The following is a 19,190-nucleotide window of genomic DNA, read 5'->3' on the forward strand; positions in this document are numbered from 1 at the left end:
CGACTCCCATATATCATATCATTTTTTATTTTATTTCACTTTCATGCTCTTATTTATTTTATTTATTTTTTAAATCAGAAGTTACTCACAAATTACTCTTTACTTGAGTAGTTTTTCATTGAGTAATTTCTTACTCTTACTCAAGTAAATATTTGGATGACTACTTTTTACTTTTACTTGAGTCATATTATTCTAAAGTAACAGTACTCTTACTTGAGTACAATATTTGGCTACTCTACCCACCTCTGGTGTGTGGACAGAGGCTTTACGGTGGCGTGGCCGCTTTAGAGTGCCTCATTGTTGCCACGTGGGATACCCTTTGCGATATATTCCAGCCACCAGAGGCTTTAAGTGGATATATTTTCACAGGTCAAACATGTAGTTATTGTGTCGGCATAAAAAAATGCTAGACAAAGTTCCATCTATTTTTCCAGGATGTAGTTGTGGTGTTTCACTGACAGTTATGTATATAAAAAACATTGCATCATTAAAAACCTCCCACTAATAAGTGTCGTAACCCTAATAGCTGCCATTACTTTCTGCAGTTGAGTAAATGAATACAACCCGTTGAAGAAATTTGGTAGTAAAAGAAAATATGAATGCTTTTCGTTAAGATTTTAGCTAAATTTGAGCGACAATGTTGAATAGACACATTTCAGAGTGAGCTCTTTAAAATGGTTGATGACGTCCTGTCTTCAGTACAGTCCCAGATTTCAGACTAATATATTCTAAGTTTGTGTTTTGCAAAAATGAATACTTGAAAATGTCAGCGCAACTCGGCCGATGCGAAGTGAAAGGGTCCTCGGGCTCTGTGCAACCTATCACATTCAATTGAAGTTGAAGGGCCTTGACATTTAAAAGAGTACGTCAGCTGCTTATATAAATATATAAGAACGTTCTCCCTTTACAGTGGACAGATTTATTTGTTTATGCAGCTGTGTTTTAGTCATATGAATGTTTGTTGGCCTGAAGTCATTTATGAATATTTTCCCTGTGCGTGTTTACATTGATATGAGAGGTCTTAAAGAGGTGAGGAAAAGTCATAGTAAATATGACACGGAGTCAAAGATGTCAGACAAGATGCAAAGGCACAGCAATGTGTACTGTATGCACTGAAAAAAGGAAGTATTTAAAAGAGGAAACACATTGAAATGACTTAAGTAAGCGAACATGTGACGATACATCAAATAGGTAAATCAAAAAAAGAGTTCAGGTAGTTCTTTTCTGACTTCGGTCAGCGTCTTGTAACATACATTTGTCAGATTTAAAAAAGGAACTTGTTTAATGTTTCATTTTTTTCCCAAGAACAATATAACAACAATATTCAATACTGATAATCCAACAGAGGGCAGGAATAATTTAAAAAGGCGGGGAGAAAAAGAAACAGCACACTGACAAATGACTTGAAAATACTGCATAGTACAAATGGCCCAGTGGCTGTTTGTCCTTTGCGTGTCCTGTTCAGAGCAGTACCCAGGGCCGACATGAGACAGACTCATCAGTTTTTCCATGAGCAAGGAAAAGACAAATCTGCCCCAGGAGATTCCAAAAAAAGATGAGTCAGTACCTCCGTCCAGCGTTGGGCGATCTGGCAACAAAGCACCGGCTGGCCACGAAGATGAATGTCTGCAGGATGCGTGTTATTCAGGTTCGCTGCTATTTGTCATCTTGTCCCACTCTAAGCTCTCTTCGCTGGGCGTGGGAGACGGCAGGGCCCCGGCTGCCTCCCCGGGACGCATTCGGAGCCCCTGAAAGCGTCTGCACTCGGGACAAATGCGGATGTGGCTGCAGCCTCTGGCCACCAGCGTGGCCTCCTGAGCCAGTCTGTGGGAGAGCGGCTCGGGCAATCCCGTGCCGGCGCACAGCTTGCCATTGGCGAGGCCGACGGCGGCAGCGGTGGCCGCCCGCGCCCGACGCTCCTCTAGGGGCAGAGGCCGCGGCCGCGTGACGGACGACGTTCGGCGGCGCCTCACCTGCAGGCTGTCGTGACACAGGACGATGCCCTGCAGCTCGCGCAGCATCTCCTCGCACACCGACTGCTGGAACACACCCAAGGGTAGAGAGAGGCAGATAGAGATGGAGGAGAGGGGAAGTACGGAACGCACAACAATTAAGATGTACTTTTTCAAAATGTTTTAACAGAAATATGATACAGTACACACAGATTCACTAGGCACTTTATTAGGGACACCTGCACCATCTATTGAAATCCAGTACGAGCTGTATTAAAAGGTCCACCTTTAGAAAGGTAATAATGCTCCATTTTGTTTCTAATACACCCTTGAGATAAAGTTTAATTCAATCTGCAACCTCACTCATATCTCAAAACTGTCGTATCTCAAATCAACATCCCCAATTTAAATGAACGCTGATGGTAAATTTTCGCCAATCAACAGAGGTCCGAAAATCACGTTTACATTATAAATCCAATTGTCAACACAGGGGGTGGTGATGGTAATATTGCATGGCAAGCTGAAGGTGTGCACATGCACATCTGAATGCGTCCGTGTGTGGATTTAATTTTAAAAATGTGAACAATTAACAGTTTAACATGGAGCTCATTGAAAATGTCTTTTTTCAGATTTTAGGGCTAACACACAGAATAGGGCTAACAGTTTTCTGGGGGTCCTTTTGGCTGGTGGACGGGCGGCGGGCTCGTCCACGGCATCATCTCCTCGCTTGGGAATTCAAATAATGACACTGAGCTGTTCTGTAAATTGTTGCATCCAGGGAAGAAGCTAACTTCACACTGCAGTGGTAGAAATGGGCATAGTATAAATAACTGAGTAACTCGTAGTTGCGCCAGATAATACCTGATGCGAATGAAGACCCACAAGTTATTTTATAGTGGGGGAGGGAACACTCATGCCAGATGCCCAAGTGCGTCACTGGGCACCGTTTTAGCCAGGCTCCCAAAAAAATCAGGAAAACTAAAATGGTGAAAAAGGGTTTGATGGTAAAGCTCAACAATTCAGTAGAGTTCGCTGTCTTTTCATGTTTTCCGCAATTATCTTCAAACGTGTATTCAGGACAAATCTCTGAATTCACTGTACAGGGTCTTTAAAGTACACATTTTATGGTAATACCCATTTTTGTAGCTACAGGTGGATCTAACCAAGTGGTCATTGAGTGTAAACATACTGTACACCAAACATACTGTGCATGTACAAATAGTGAGTTTGAACACTGGTTGATAGTTTTCAAAAAGAAGGACTCACAAGTTGGCATTTGACTTTCACATACTGCATGTTTATTGAAGTAAAGTCACAGTGTGGAGTCCAGTTGAAAAAAGACAGTCATCGAGTATCATTTGCAAGGCATCACATGAGAAATGGGTTTAACACTCCAAGTGCACGTCTCGATTCTGACGACAAATCGAAGAAATCAGCTCAGCATTTGAACTGTTTGCATGGAAGAAGGCAAAACTAGAGCTGCGACACTGTTAAAACTTCGCAATCTGAGACAAGGCTACATTCAACTGACACCCTGATAACTACACAATATCAGTGTATAGCAACTAGAAATCAACAGTCTTCTATGTTACAGTATAAAATGACACCTACAGTATAAGTTGCACTGTTGGCCTGTTTACCAATGACGCTGTGCACACAGTGGAAAGGCATCTAGTACGCTAGCTTGGATTCAAGGTTAATAATCACACACATCTTTGATGAAAAGGCTACGACTGCCAGCACCATTAATTCACCAAGAAGACCTGACTCCATTCAATAAGACACACTTGATGCAATATACGGTATATTTAGGATTCTAATAGAAATACATATATGCATGTAGACTGAGTGAGGTAAAATCTTTGGTTTTGTGCTCATTGTGTCTGGAAGCAGACGGTGCCTACGTGTCAGACTTGCTCAGTGTGGGGGGAGTCTGGCGGCCCCGCGGGGGGTGGGGGGTCGCCAGGGGGGGTAGACGGAGACAAAGCAGATGCAGGTTACATAGGCCTCTCTCACCTCACTTCCTGGCACATGCCTCAGCATCCACACAAACTCCAGCACCGCCATGAAGATGGCCACCAGTAGGCCGCACACCAGCACCACGAAGATGCCGCCGATGTTCTCCATGCCAAGACCTGCGGCAGTAAGCGGGATTGGAAGGACAGCAAAACGCGGTCAGATGCCAAATGTATAACCAAAGCAAGAATATTATTGAGACAAGAACCTTTGGCCCGGTGGTCCTCTTCTTTGGGACACTTGCCGCCATCCCACCATTTTCTCTTGAGGATCTCCAAGCGATTGTCCTCCTGCAGCTTGAGGATGGCCAGGTCAAACTCATCACGGTACACAGAACCTGCAGTCAAAATGGAGGCACAACTCCAGTATATTCATACATACAAATGTACACAGGGGGTCTGCGCTTTATGACGGTATCGGCATATGACCTTTTGAGGTTATGAAAAATGTAAATGAAATCTAAATGCGGAATTATAATACTGATAACATAAAAATAGCTAAAATGCTAACAGTTGCTAGGCTAACATATACCAAGATAGCAAACTGAGTAGGAAAAGCACCAAAACAGATAAATGTAAATCTTTCCCTGCATTTAGGTACATTTTCTAATGAAAATTGCTAAAATGCTAACATAATAACAGTTGCTATACTAACATACAGCAAGATAGCGACCTGAGCAGAACATACGTTGAGGGCACATGGTAAGGGTGTTACTTTATCTTGCCCTGTATGTAAATTCAGGTACCATTTCTGTAATGAAAAGCTAACATGCTAACAATTGCTATGCGAACAGGCTAGCACTTGTCAGAGTAGTTTTAACGAGACATATTTTATACCTTGACTGACATTATGTTCAGTTTGTTACGTTGAGCTACATTTCACTTGCTACCTGCATTTGTTTTCATTTGTCTGAGAGACTTCTGCCATGGGTGCTGTCACATGACTCCGTTTCACTAAATCAGATGTAACCACTAGTGACATTTGACTCCATTTGACCAATCAAATGTCACATGACCACACACGAAGCCAAGTTGTCAAAATGACTCATTACGTGAAACATGGCTGGAATCTCCATTTACCTTACAGACTACAAAAAAGAACAGCTGTGTCATCTGTGACTGCCTAAAAATTGGTGAAATGTTAGTTTGCAAGAACTCCACTTCGAGCTTGAGTAACATACAAGATGTTGTCGCACGTGAATGCAAATTGTAGTTCTTGCGACCAGATCAGACCTGTTGGAACACTCTGTTTCTTGCTGAAGAAAGTGTTGTGTACATTCAAAAGCAGCAGGAAGAAAAAGCAATACGCAATGTATGTGCAGCACTGAAGATAAAGGTGTAAGTTGGCAGAGCTCAAATAGTTTTTGAGTAATGAAAGGGATGTCAGCATTGCTGATAAACATGGGTGGAATCAAATATCAAAGTTATATTTTTGTTTATATGACGTCCAAGTGCTGATTAAAAAAAATAAATCAGAATTTACTCACCAGTTACTCAGTACTTCAGTAGTTTGTTCCACCGAATAGTTACTTATACTTACTCAAGTACTGGTACAGTAATTATTTTGAGGCCTATTAACTACTTTTACGTGAGTCATGTTATTCTGAAGTGACAGTACTCTTACTTGAGTAACATTTTTTTGCAACTGTGCCCACCACTGCCTACTGTTGAGCAAATGTACCACAAAACAGTTAGGAAGGAGAGGCCAACAACAAGACAACCCCTATTACGGAATGGTATGCTGGTGGTACGGGTTCATCCTTTCGAGATGACATGTCTCCCAGCGCGGTGTCAAATTCGAGGGAGAGATACCAGGAGACAGGCTTGTTAGGAGGCCTCGATGACACATTTTTAAATGGTGGTATAATGCTTTTTCATCCACCCATCCATCCATTTTCTGAGCCGCCACTCCTCACTGGGGTCGCGGGCGTGCTGGAGCCAATCCCAGCTGTCATCGGGCAAGAGGCGGGGTACACCCTGAACTGGTTGCCAGCCAATCGCAGGCACTAAATATTTATATTTTTAATTATTTCTTAATTACTAATGAATGAATTATAACCTATACAATTAAGTAGATCTGCTAAGGGTATATGTACAATAAACTGGTGGCACAAGTGTGCACACCCTAAAACTAATACAGGTACTGTACTTTGTTCAAGCACCTCATGCTTCAAATACTTTCCATTATATGTTTTTGGGTAGTAGTCTATCATAATGGCACATATTGACTATCCCTTACAAAAGTGCTGTCAGATCGAGAGAACATCACTTGTGCACAGCTTCCTCATTCGTAACGTTTCTTTCTTCCCTTCATTTGGTGATTTCGACGTATGCTTTGGGTGGTTGTCATGCTAAAAGATGAAATTGTAAATTTATTTGGAGATGTTCGCAAATCCGTCTATCTTGATTTAAGACAGTTCCAGCTGAAGGAAAAACAACACTAAAGCACTATACTGTTACCAGCTTGCTTCAATGTGGGTGTAGCAATGTTTTCGTGTAAAATGTACCTTTCCTAATAATAGTGGCAAAAAGGTTCAACCTTGATTTCATCAGATGCTCGCAACTCAAAACACTTGTATCTCTAATCATCTTTCCCCATTGAAATGAATTTAAATGCCATTCATCTGTTCCAGCCTCCCCAAAAACCCAACAGAAAATCTTGTTTGTAGTCCTCTTTGATATTGTACTTTATAAAAACATTATAACATATAAAACAGATAAGTAATTATCTTGGGGTCTTGGTCACGAGTGAGGGACGAATGGAGTGAGAGATCGACAGGTGGATCAGTGCAGTGTCTGCAGTGAGGCGAACTTTGTATCGGTCTGTCATGGGGAAGAAAGAGCAAAGCCAAAAGGCAAAGCCCTCGATTTACCGGTCGATCTATGTTCCTACCATCACCTATGTTCACGAACCGTAGGTCGTGACCGAAAGAACAAGATTGCAGATATCAACAGCAGAAATGAGTTTCCTCCGCAGGGTGTCCGGGCTCTCTCTTAGAAATAGGGTGAGAAGCTCGGCCATCCGGGAGGTGCTCAGGGTCGAGCCGCTGCTCCTCCTCATAGAGAGGAGCGAAATGAGGTGGCTCAGGGATCTTGTTAGGATGCCTCCTGGATGCCTGCCTCCCTGGTGAGGTGTTCTGGGAAAATCCCACTGGGAGGAGGCCCCAAGGACAAACTGGAGAGACTGTCTCCTGGTTCGTCTGGGAGCGCCTCAGGATTCCCTCGGAAGAGTTGGACGAAGTGGCTGGGGAGAGGGAAGTCTGGGCTTCCCTGCTTGGGCTGCTGTCCCTGCCACCCAACCCCGGATATGCGTAAAGAAAATGGATGGACATTGTGCTGCTCCTGCTGGTGTATGCATCTTGGCCACCTGGGGCAGTGGAGTACAGACATGCCTTTCCCATTATGTATCAGCTCGTAGAGTAAGAAGTGATGTTCTTGTTTTAAATGTATGTGTAGTTCTCTTTGTTTCATGTTTAGTGTGACAGTAAACTTCAACTGTGAGTGGCATTAATAGCTGGAAGCCTCTTTTTGAAGAATTATATATTATCTGTCAAACTGCTGTTTATTGAAGTGAGAAATGAGATTTCTGTCACTATCTAGCGCTTGTATCGCTAGTTTTTTTTCTCCAGAAGTCAAAGCAAAAAAACAGCCAAATGACAGCTTGTTTCTCGAAAAAGTCGGAAATCGGGTCACTCATACCTCAAGGCACTACTATACTCAAGCATATCAAGTGCAACTTTCATAAAATGGTGTTTTGCCAATGCACACCAGTTATACAAGAAGAGAATTCAGTTTGAGACAGAGACAGTATGAAGTGTAAAGATTGAACTTAGCTGTCCTTGAGAGGAATTTAAACGAATCCTGTTTACTTTTGTGTTTCCCCTCCATCAACACCTTCACTCAACATGTGTTCAAAGTAGAAGTGACGGCAGACATTTGAGTCTCCGAGCAGCCAGCGAGTCGTGGCGCAACAGGGAGCCAAATTTCAAATTCTCTTATCTTGCCTTCTCTCATCAGAGCATGGAAAGAGACGCTCTATCAAAGCTTAGTTGAGTTTGTCTCTTTTTTTTTTTTTTTGCATCATCTTTCCTCCCGCATGACAGCTACTAATAGTTTGCCTTTGCTCAGGCGTTACTTTTCAATTTAACTTTTTACGCTGAATCCTCCAACTAATTCACTCGCTCCTCAAGTTGGTTTTGCAATGTCGTAATGAATTGAAGAACCATCAGATGACTTCATTTTATACTTAACTTTAAATCTCTTCTGTCGCCGCCCCCCCACCAACTCACCCAGTGGCATTCCGATACCGTAGCCCTTGGTGTCGAGCAGCCCGCCAATCTGTGTCAGGTTGCAGTTCCTCTGGCGATAGTACTCATTCATGGTGCTCTCCAGCAGATAGGCGTAGTTGGAATTGAGGACGCGGGCAATGCCCTCCTCCGTGCTCTTCACAAACACGCTGGGTTGCTTGGAATGCATGAAGTTCCACATTCGTTGGTACGTCTGGTAGCGTGAATTCTGCAGCGTTGTGAGAGATTGTATCATTTAGCAGACTAATTTTTTGCCACAGGTGGAAAAGAACAGCATCCCAAGTGAACCACAGGATTTGTTATCCATCTGTCGCATTTGTGTGCGGAATACAGGGTGTATAGTTTTATTTGGATCACATTCAAATTGTGTTTTTTTTTTTTGTGATGGACTTATGGCACTTTTTGTCCTCACTCATTTATAAAACGTTGTTTTATTTGAGCCGGCCTTATTGGATGTTTTATCAAACATTAGTGGATACATACATTTCTACTTTTCTTCTTCACTGTTTTTTTTTGCTGTATCTTGTGGCATCTTGGTACCAAGGAAGTAAGTTGAAGTGAGTTGAGGAGCTTTATTTAAGAAGTATCACCTTTTATTGTCATGAACATGCATGCATGTACACGAAATTTGTTCACTGCATTTAACCCATCACAGTGAACACATACACATGTTAGTGGAACACACTGGAGCAGGGGGCAGCTGAAGCGCCCGGGGAGCATTTCGGGGTATCAGTGTCTTGCTCAAGGACACCACAGCCGTGAGTCCGGGGGATGTTGGCAGATGGTCCAGTCAGGGTCTTGAACCTAGGTCTCCCACGGTGGCAGGGGATGATCCTAACCATGGGCCACGGCTAGCAATGTTTAGGCAAAGGTAGTCCTTTGCTGCCATCTTGTGGAAACTTGGTGCCAAAGAACTTTGTTGACGTGAGTTGAGATGCTTCATTTCATCAGTAGTGTTCCATCTCGTGGCATTTTAGTGCCAAGGAACTAGAAGTATGTTGAAGTGAGTTAAGGAGCTTCATTTAAACAAAAATAGGTTTTGTGGCATTTTGGTGGCAAGGAATGATTTTGAAGTGAGTTAAGGAGGTTCATTTAGAAGAAAACAGTGGTTTCCCACCATCTTGTGGTGTCTTGGTGCGAAGAAACTATGTTGAAGTCAGGAGCTTCATTTAGACCAAAGTAGTGCTTTTCTGCCAGTTTAAGGCATCAAAATGTCAATTACTTACAGATCTTCGCTATATACAGCAGGACCATGTCCTACACTGTGCGTTTTGAAATGTTACTGTACAAGGATGTTTTATGATGGCAACTGATGGACCGTGTTTTCTAGAAAAAAAAAATAGATGCAACTTGACATGAACTGGCTTTTCCAGCAGAAGTAGCAGCAGTGTACATTTGGCCAATTTATGTTTATGTTTAATTTATTTTTTCTTTCCTCTGCTCTCCTCGCGGAACACATTTTTCACTTGGAATTCTAACTTTCCGTCCTCTTGATCTGAGCTTGTCTTTATTGACATAATTAACAGTCTAGCACCAAAGTACTGCTTCACACGATATCATTCTTCACTGCCTCGCTTCCCCTGTCACATACTCTCTCTATTTTCCACTGTTTTTTCCTCACTAAAGTCATGGTGGGTGCTTCACTTGAGACTTGCCTCTTCGTCCCTGAGGAGAAAGCTATTGAGTAGTCGTGTTCAAGGAGGCAGGAACCCTATGATTAGCACTAGACAAGAAAGTGACCAGGGGGATAACATCACCGACGAACCATCGATTCAAAGGACTAATGGGTCAATTTGCATGTGTTTTTTATTGACTGATCACCATAAGCAATCGATCCAAAGCAATGATGTGCGTGAGCGCTGACCTGGAAGAAGGTCATGGTGGAGCCCCCGTGCATGGTGCCGTACTCTATGGCCGTCTGATCCGCAAGGTCATCCACTGACTCGATGGGCACCTCCATCCTCTGAACGGTGAGGAAGGCGGCCAGGTTGGCAGTGTACGATGAGATGATGATTAATGTGAACGCCCACCTGCGCAGAGGAGAGCATATGTATCCTCTTATGCAAATGAGCAGACAGGTGTATGGAGATAAATAGCGCGGGACAGTGAGGAGCATTACAATGATGGAGCACCTTTGACGAGAAAACATGGCAGCGCGTTCATGAGGAGGGTATGAATGAAGATGACAATGTCGGCACGGGATGAAAGGGGAAAAACATCCTGCTGAAAGGAATAAGAGAAGACATACAGTAGAAAGATGTGTGAAGATCAAATAAAATAAATGCTGAAGGGTCCTGTGTTTGATTTAACATCTACATCTCAGAGTGCCAAGAGCTACAAATGATCAATGAATGATTAGGATCATTTTATGTTAATTGACTAGTTATTTACTTGTTTGTATTGTAAATGCTTTTATTGTCATGCGTTACACGCTGTTGATGGTTGTTGGATCTTTATTTATTCTAGGTGGGCTAATTACAAAGGGCAAAGAGACTGCTAATGAAAATTCGCCCAACTGGGGTTTAAATACGTACAAATGTTGATGAAGGTACGCTGTCGCCTTTTACAAAAGCGTTACAAATGCTGCACTATGTACAACGTACGAGTATGCGCAGCATCGTAAGAATAGGTTGTGACCACGGCACTTACTGTTTTATACTTCTGGCCAAGTGTTTCTCATACAAATATTTACTGTAATTATGACTTCACTACTGCATTAGCTTCCGTTACTTCTAGCATTTGTCCGTAGTTACAAATTCGGGTTACTTCACCGTCATTGGAATAGAACTCTGTCATAAATGGAAGATCCACACTATTGTATTTCTGCAAAAAATGACAGGGGACTTTTATTTTTTTTTGCAATAATATAAAACAACTTTATCTGGATTTTAGAATTTATATCAAAGGAATCTGGTTTGAAACAAAAAAAGGGGAAGATTCTGGAGAAATGCACAACAACCCTGAGAGACTGAGCGTAAAAGAAAGGGCCTTTCTATCCCTGACCGCCCACGACTTCTTACTTGGCATACGTGTAGGTTTGAAAAATGACAAACTGTACATAATAGGACATCGTTAGACACATTATTATACCATATTATAAGCAGGGACAAACTTACCATTAGGCAAACATAGCCAATTGTCTGGGCTGTTGAGATTTCCATGGGCCTCCAAACGTCTCTTAAAAAAATTATAATTAAAGTTTTCTTAGATTTATTCATTCATCTTCCGTAGTGCTTCTCCTCACTATAGGGTCGCGGGCGTGCTGGAGCCTATCCCAGCTATCTTCGGGCGAGAGGCGGGGTACACCCTGAACTGGTCGCCAGCCAATCGCAGTAAAAATCTATATATTGTAGTCAATACTTTTTGTCTTGAGTTTTTCCAAAGCTATTGCACATCACCTGATGTCCTCTGGTGTTCTTCGGGGGTACAGTATTTTGAAAACTGCTTTATGAGTCGACATCCAATTCTTTATTTATTTTTTGCCAAAAATGTGTCTGTTTTTATGCATCAGCTCATCTTTCATTGAGTTACAAATGGTCCGTATCAAAATCATCCGCTTGCTACGTGACTAGGCCACTCATTTTCCAGAATCGAGTGCTGAATACAATACAAAGCATTCCACGTGAATGCCCAATTTTATTTTTGATCATCACACCATGCGTTCATCTGAAGCATTTAAAACGTTTTTTGTGCTTATTGAGTACGACGACTGTTCAATAAGCCACCATGGGATAAAGAAAGTTCCTTTGATCAAAAAGACAAAAAACACCAAAGAATATTGGCTCTATGGTGCCACAGTAAACGTGAAATATGAATTAAAATCTGGACATTGACAAAACAACGGCCTTTTTTTTAAATTAAATTGACACTTTTATATTAAGTCCATGTTAGAGAGTCACTCTATGAGGTTTAAATAGTCAAAGTATGAGACCTTTCAAAAAACTCATAGCAAAATACAAAAAGGGCGGATTACCCTTCCCTGCGATTGGCTGGCAACCAGTTCAGGGCGTACCCCGCCTCCTGCCCGATGACAGCTGGGATAGGCTCCAGCACCCCCGCAACCCGAGTGAGGACAAGTGGCTCAGAAAATGGATGGATGGATGGACGGATTACCCTTCCAAAAAATAACCTCTCCTCCCTCGCCCCTGTCTTTCATACACCATTAAGAGTCTTAAATGGCTGTAAAATGTATGTTACTGTTCATTTATCCATTTCATTTTTCATTCATATTTATTTCAATTTTTTTTGGTATGATTATTCTCGCTGAAATTTATTTTTATTGTTTTATTGTATTTATTTTATATTTGTGTATTTGTTTGTTGTTACTATTTTTGGAATGGATTAATTGGACCTACATTATTCCCTATGGGAAATATTGCTTCAGTTTTCATACGATTTGGTATTAGACTTTTTTTAAATCATGAAAACCAACGTTCCACTATAGTGTTGTTTTATAAAACTTCCATACTGACAAATATTTCTCAATATTTATTTTTAGGCACTAAAGTGTCTCATACAATGGCACAATGACACAAACATTATTTTTCAAAAATCTGTTTTCAATTAAAAAAAAGGAGGCAAGTAGTTCCTCAAAAATAACGGATTTTCATGAAACTGAACGAAGAAACCTCCAAGGTAATAAATGCTTTTGTTCAGCTGATACCTGAAGGCATACTAACAAATTAACTCCGACGAATGAATGATGACGACGAGATGACCGCCCACCAACTATGATGAGTGCACAACACTGACCACACTCCGCTGACACAGCGCGTGGACAACGCCCTGGGAGCAATGGTAGACCCTTGCTGCATGAAGCCCCCGACAGGGAACCATAAGCTGTTTCCGAGGGAGTACTGGTTGATGAGCAGGTTGCAGCGTCCTTTCAGGCAGGGGTGCGGGTTGTACCACTCGTAAGGTGTCAATCTGTGGGGAACATGACATGCAACAGTGTACTGGGCTGGAGGCAAGCAGCGTGAGTGGGAATGCAAGTGAGTTAAAGTCTTGGCATTAACATAAAACAATAGAGAAGGAGAGGGAGTTTAAATCCAACTGGTAAAAAGCCTTTTATTGCCTCCAGAGTGTCTACTAACTTCTCATTCCTATGTGCTTGCCTGCTTTAATTCGAAAGTTTGTAATATATGAAAGAGTTCAGAAAAGTTAAGTTTGTAGTGATAACTTTTTTCATTAGTTATCAAGAGTAAAGATCAGCTAAAATGAGACGAAATTAAGCTTCAGATAAAATACACTATATTAAATGCCAATTATGTACAGTATTTTCATCCATTAAACTGGACTTAAGAGTCTTGCAGGATGCGTCCTTCAGTCCCCAAAATACAGCACACTATTTGGGCTACCAAGTCGTCTCAGTAATATGTAGCTGCGACAGTACTGTACTAGCACTCCATTTTCTAAGACCCGCTGCACACTGAACGACACGGCCGAAATCGGCTGAACTGTTGCGCAGTGTGTGGGGTTTCTGGGTTTTAAGCATAAGCCAGAACCAGCTGGCCGGCGGCCACCCCGGCACCGGCAAGCTGTACCTATACAGTATATGCAGTATATATATATATATATAGATATACATACATATATATATATATATATATATATATATATATATATATACACTGCAGGGATCTTGTTTGATGTGCGTCCCGCGTCATAAATGCACAAAAATGATGAGGGACGCAAAAAGCTTTGTGAATGTGAATGAAGATGAAGGAAATATTTTTCTCTCTCGAGGTTTCGTCATTTTAGTGTGAACAAATTGAACACTTCCAAAACTTGTCGTAGAACAAAGAATATGTGCCTTATTCCTAGTCAGCTGGTCGAAGCTCATGAATTCACAGCCATGAAACTAATGTATTAATATGTCACAAAATGCCAAAATGTTAGCTGTTTAAGTGAAGATGCACAAAGGCTGTTAAGTGGGAAGTTCGCACTGGGAGCTCCTATTAAAAGTGCATATAATATATTAAACGCCATAATAAACCCCCCCCCCCCCCCAAAAAAAAGCAAAAAAAAACCCAAAAAGGTTTTGAACAAACATAAACTCTAAAACGGTTGAGTTAAGATTTGTGAAATTAAACTATGTAAAATAGTTTGAGACTTCACTGTTGTGTGCCAAACAGGAATGGGAAACTCAAACTTTATTTTTCTTAAGTTCAGCACTTTATTTGAACACATATAACTTTCTTTTGTATTTTATTTACCTGCTCTTATTGTTATATGGAGCCCTACTTTTATTTAGTAAATGAGAGAACATTACACAGTTGTGCTCAAATGTTTGATTACTAGGGCAGAATTTGTAATATATGTACAAGTCTTTATTATGCTTTAATATCATATCAACGATACTATCGTTTATCGTGAAAGTTTTTGTGAAAATATATTTCTCTAAAGAAATTTGCTATTGAGGGAGGCCTAAACACATAATTATTGATAGAGAACAAGCGCAATGGATAACACAAAAATATTGCACCAACAGTATGAAAGATTAATGATTACAGAGTAATAACTGGAATAAAAATCTGCAATGTAGTATAACCGTGAAGCAAGAACTGCGATGTAGTGGAGGATTACTGTATCTGTATTCCGTGATGATAAATTGCAGGGACTCACTGCTCCAGGGCTGGGACTCATTTTTTTCATGACATGTGCATCCCGGGACTCACATAGTCTCAATTGTAAAATGATCAATGACACTGTATTGTGTTTTACAATAACACTTTATTCTTTTCATAATTTTATATGTACCTTTGGCCAGAAAGTAAAGTGCAGAGTCTCTCTTGCCGAAATTCCCACCTGTTTCCTATCTTTGTGATAATCTGGTTCTTATGTGATAATTGCACCATGTTTTTGTGGTACAATGAATAAAACAAAATACAGTACAGTATATTGAATATGGAACCTCAAACCTAATCACAGTTTTACCACTGCTGTGTGCCTGTTGATGTGCACTACTCAATCGCTTGGCGTGTGCGCCCCACCTCTGAAACTCTCTCCCTAATAAAATCTGTCATCTTCCTTCCCTGGTTGTGAAAAAAATCCTCAAGCACCATCTGTTCACCAAAGCATACCTTCAGTAATAGGAATAGACAGCTAATCTACCGTGGTACACCTGATGATCTCTCATGGCTCACCAACGTGCTGCGGCACAGGGGTTGGAAATCACTGCTTTACACAGGAAATTGGATGGATTTTATTAGATTGCCTCCTTTTGAGTTTCAGTTCTCAATCTGAGCACTCGGTGTCAGTGTTACGCTGAAGACCCGTTTCAGGCAAGAGACCATTTCTTCTTTCTTTGGTGAATATGATCACCTGTAGAGACTGAGTGAAAAGGATAAAAATGTCTTTTTCCCCATAGAACTAACCACAAAAACACTATTCTGCCCTCTGGTCTCTTCTGTCTCCTTTCTCTCACAGCAGACCTTTTTACAATGACTTCACATGTCCTTCTCAGTGGTAGATTTAGTGATCTCCAACGGCGACACACGCAAACAAACCCTTTCATGTCATTTGACAAAAGCAGAGAGAAATGAAAAAAAAACAGGGTAAATTGCTTGAATGATGATTTTAGTCGCCCTCTCTTCTGTCGTAGTTTGAATGTGTGAAGTGTCAGTCAAAAGAAGGGGAGTGACAACAAATAGCTTAAAGCCTATTTTTCTGAAGAATTGCTCACTTTCTGCCCAACTGTTGTGAAGTGAGTTAAACTGAGCTTGATGCCACCATGTAGCAATCGTATCTCAAAATTTTGTTCCCAAGTCAAAGCAAAAAAAAAAAAAAAAAATTGATGTACCCCTCTATTTATGACATCCACTTGATTTAGCTTCCTCACTCACAGGTTCCGCTGGATTAATAATCTTTTTTTTTTTTTTAAGGATATCTAAAAAAAAATAAAAAAAAAAACTAAAACCTTTAATAACATCTGGTGGTGTGACCCAAAACAGAAATTTTTGTCAGCTCAGTGATGGTTGGCTGTCTGCCAACTGGAAGTACCCTGGCACCTGGCGATGGTTACAAACATTATGAAAAGTACGTGTGTTTGTGTGGGTCTACCTGGCCACCAGGAAGAGCACGCAGCTCACGGCCAAGTAGGCCAATAGCATGAAGAGCCACACGCCCGGGGAGAACGGGTCCAGGAAAGAGAAGTAGCCCGGCCGACGACCCTGAAACAAACGCACAGGACGGTGTTTACGTCCACGCGGTCAACTTTTGATCATGTTTAAATCACTTAATCCAACCTGACAAGGGCATTCAAAGCAGGAGGGTTGAGGGTCTAAACGCCCCCTCTTTAAAAGGTGACGAGGAACACATCAACATCATCATCTCCACACAGTCAATGAGATTAATTAGTGGCCAAAGTTCCAAGCTGCCAAGATGAGTTTACTGTGAGTTAATCGACATTTACAGCTGTCCGCAACAGTGTGGCAGTAAACAATGCTAGTTGGATGTGATTAGCATAGATTTCCCTGCTGTAAACTGATAGCATTACAATTATATGCTCTTGTTTGCACGGAAACATTCAGATCAACAGTCATAAAACAGGCCTCTCATGGATAGTAAATACGACGGAGTGGTGGGGAATATTGATATATCACGGCAAATACGAGTTTCTATTCCCAAGGATCAAACTGTAAAAAAAATGAATTAACACAATTTATGTCGCGTGCTAAACAACACAATGTAAAACAAGCATACACGACTCAATTATTGGGGGGGGGGAAAAAAATGTAAAAATTTAATTCATTTAACATAAAGCGTACCTGGCCAATAAGATGACATCCAATAAAGCTATGTAAATAATACAATAAGATGTGCATTTACAAAGACAATAATGCTCCTCTCAAAAGTAACCAAAATGGGACAAGCTGCCCTGCATCTAACCTGACCTGTCAATTACAATCAAAACCTGAATCCTCTTTATTTGACAAGTATGTCAAAAACACAAGGAATTTCTCTCCTATTCTATTGGCCATGACTGTGTTGTGCAAGTTTACCTGTATTGTGTCATTAACGCTATAACAATTCAGGGTATCCTTTTTTACTACCTGCCCCTCCAAATTCAAAACTCTGTTATATTATAGCAATTTCTGTTGATATTGCTATACTGGCAAAAAAGGCTTTCAGGAATTCATGACATGATTTCGTTTATAATAGCATAATTACCCAAGTCACTTTTAACTTACTGCCACAATATCAATAAAGGATACCCATGTGCTTGTTACAAATTGTGTTTTTTCTTAATGTCAGTGTAAATTCTCAGTTATCCAGGTCATGGTACTCTGCAAAGGTTGAAACAAGGGAACTGGACTCTTCTTGTTCATTGAATTTGTTGTGTTTTTTCTCGTTTTCTGAAAATATTCAAAAACGACGCTGTTTAGGATAATTTTTTTAATTTGAGTAAAAAAAGATCTCAACTAAAAAATTTAAACACGTAAAACTAATTCCAGTATAATAGTGGGTATGACACCAAAATACAGTAATTAATCAATTATTTATGTATGAATACAACATGCAAATGCTTTGAATCGCCGCCCTGAATGCAGCAGCTTCTTCTGCCAATGTCAGCCATGTTTTTCTCGGGTGTTCACTTAATGTAAACACAGTGATTGATGTAGGTCACTGAAGTGTTAATAGACAGTCAAACATATCTGATATATTGTTGGTTGTACATCGAATTTGGGAACTTTAGCGGGGTGTACATGAGGAAAATGTGGCCCGTTCTGATCAAGCAAATGCCTGAGATAATCCTGAGCGATTATCCTGTGGTGTGGTTTGTGTCATGAGTGATTTTTCCTCCCCGATCTGCTCAGAAAACTGTCGAGGCCGACAATCCGGTCTGTCTTGGTACATATATCTGGTTTGGAAGAGGAGATTGCCGGTGGAGCTATTGTTACGTGTGGTGTGCTGTGGTGATCATCTCGAGTACATCACACACCATACTGTGGGGTCTTTCTGTGTGGACCCCGCTTTTTTAGCTGCAGTGTAAATGGAGCCTTAAACTAAATTCAATTTCTTTGACCGACAGTTGACCAGGATCCCTGCTGGAAATAACGGGAGAAAGATTAATATCTTTGGCTGGGATTAAAGGCTAGCAGTGTTAAAGCAGCTACAGGCTGTTATGTATGGTTTGGACTGGTGACGAGATTAGTGACGACAAATACAGTTAGCACAGGTGGCAAAATAAGTCACCCTCTGTACTTAAGTAGAAGTAAAAAAAAAGTCAAGCAAAGGAAGAAAATACAGATTCAACTCCTTTAGGCAGAGTACCTTCTGAACTTGTCACCAGCCAATCAAGTAAAAACAAATTTTTATACGTACCAGACCCATTTTGATAACTTGGCACAACGGGGAAAAAAACATTTGCACACAAAATAGTTTTCGTCTCACTAATGTGCACCGGACAGAAAAGAATACAGTGTATCTGGGAACACAACTTTGCTAATGCTGTGAAGTGGCTAACGGAAAATGGTAAAGTAGCTAATGATAACTTAAAAAAAATACACCTTACCTGAGTGATGCGAGGTGATATCAGTTAAATTCGTTTTGTGAGCACTGCTCGTCACTCAAAACACTTGTATCGCAAATCATCTTTCCCTGCTGAAATGAATGGAAATGCCATTAATCTGTTCCTGCCTCCTCAAAAACCTGACCAAATTTTTGAAAATGTTTTTTAATCAGGGAAATAGCTGCCAGGGGGGCAGTATAATCCAATCATGCAGACACAAATGAGCAAGAGTTTCACAACCACTGTGACTCAGTAAGCTGCTGTAATATTCGTCATTTCCTCAGAGAATAAAGAATAGATTCCTTTCTATTGTAATAATGTCTGTCTACAAATCTTGCTTGAGATCAAAAACCTAATACAACACTACCGTATAGATGCTGTTTATTAGCCTGTCGATAGCTGG

General features: G+C 40.9%; 1 protein-coding gene across 1 annotated transcript in view; it reads right to left on the reverse strand.

Moving 5' to 3' along the window:
* Positions 1-1,178: 1,178 nt before the first annotated feature.
* Positions 1,179-19,190, reverse strand: part of grik4 (glutamate receptor, ionotropic, kainate 4) — a 395,044-nt gene continuing 377,032 nt past the window's right edge. The window contains exons 15-21 of the mRNA XM_061681761.1: positions 16,336-16,445; positions 13,027-13,200; positions 10,139-10,304; positions 8,257-8,482; positions 4,177-4,305; positions 3,969-4,087; positions 1,179-2,036 (exon numbers count right to left, since the gene is read on the reverse strand). Of these exons, the coding sequence (XP_061537745.1) occupies positions 1,641-2,036; positions 3,969-4,087; positions 4,177-4,305; positions 8,257-8,482; positions 10,139-10,304; positions 13,027-13,200; positions 16,336-16,445 (1,320 nt within the window). The 3' untranslated portion in view covers positions 1,179-1,640. The remainder of the gene's footprint in view (positions 2,037-3,968; positions 4,088-4,176; positions 4,306-8,256; positions 8,483-10,138; positions 10,305-13,026; positions 13,201-16,335; positions 16,446-19,190) is intronic.

The sequence above is a fragment of the Phycodurus eques genome, chromosome 7 (genome assembly GCF_024500275.1).
Source record: "Phycodurus eques isolate BA_2022a chromosome 7, UOR_Pequ_1.1, whole genome shotgun sequence".
Taxonomy (NCBI): Eukaryota; Metazoa; Chordata; class Actinopteri; order Syngnathiformes; family Syngnathidae; genus Phycodurus; species Phycodurus eques.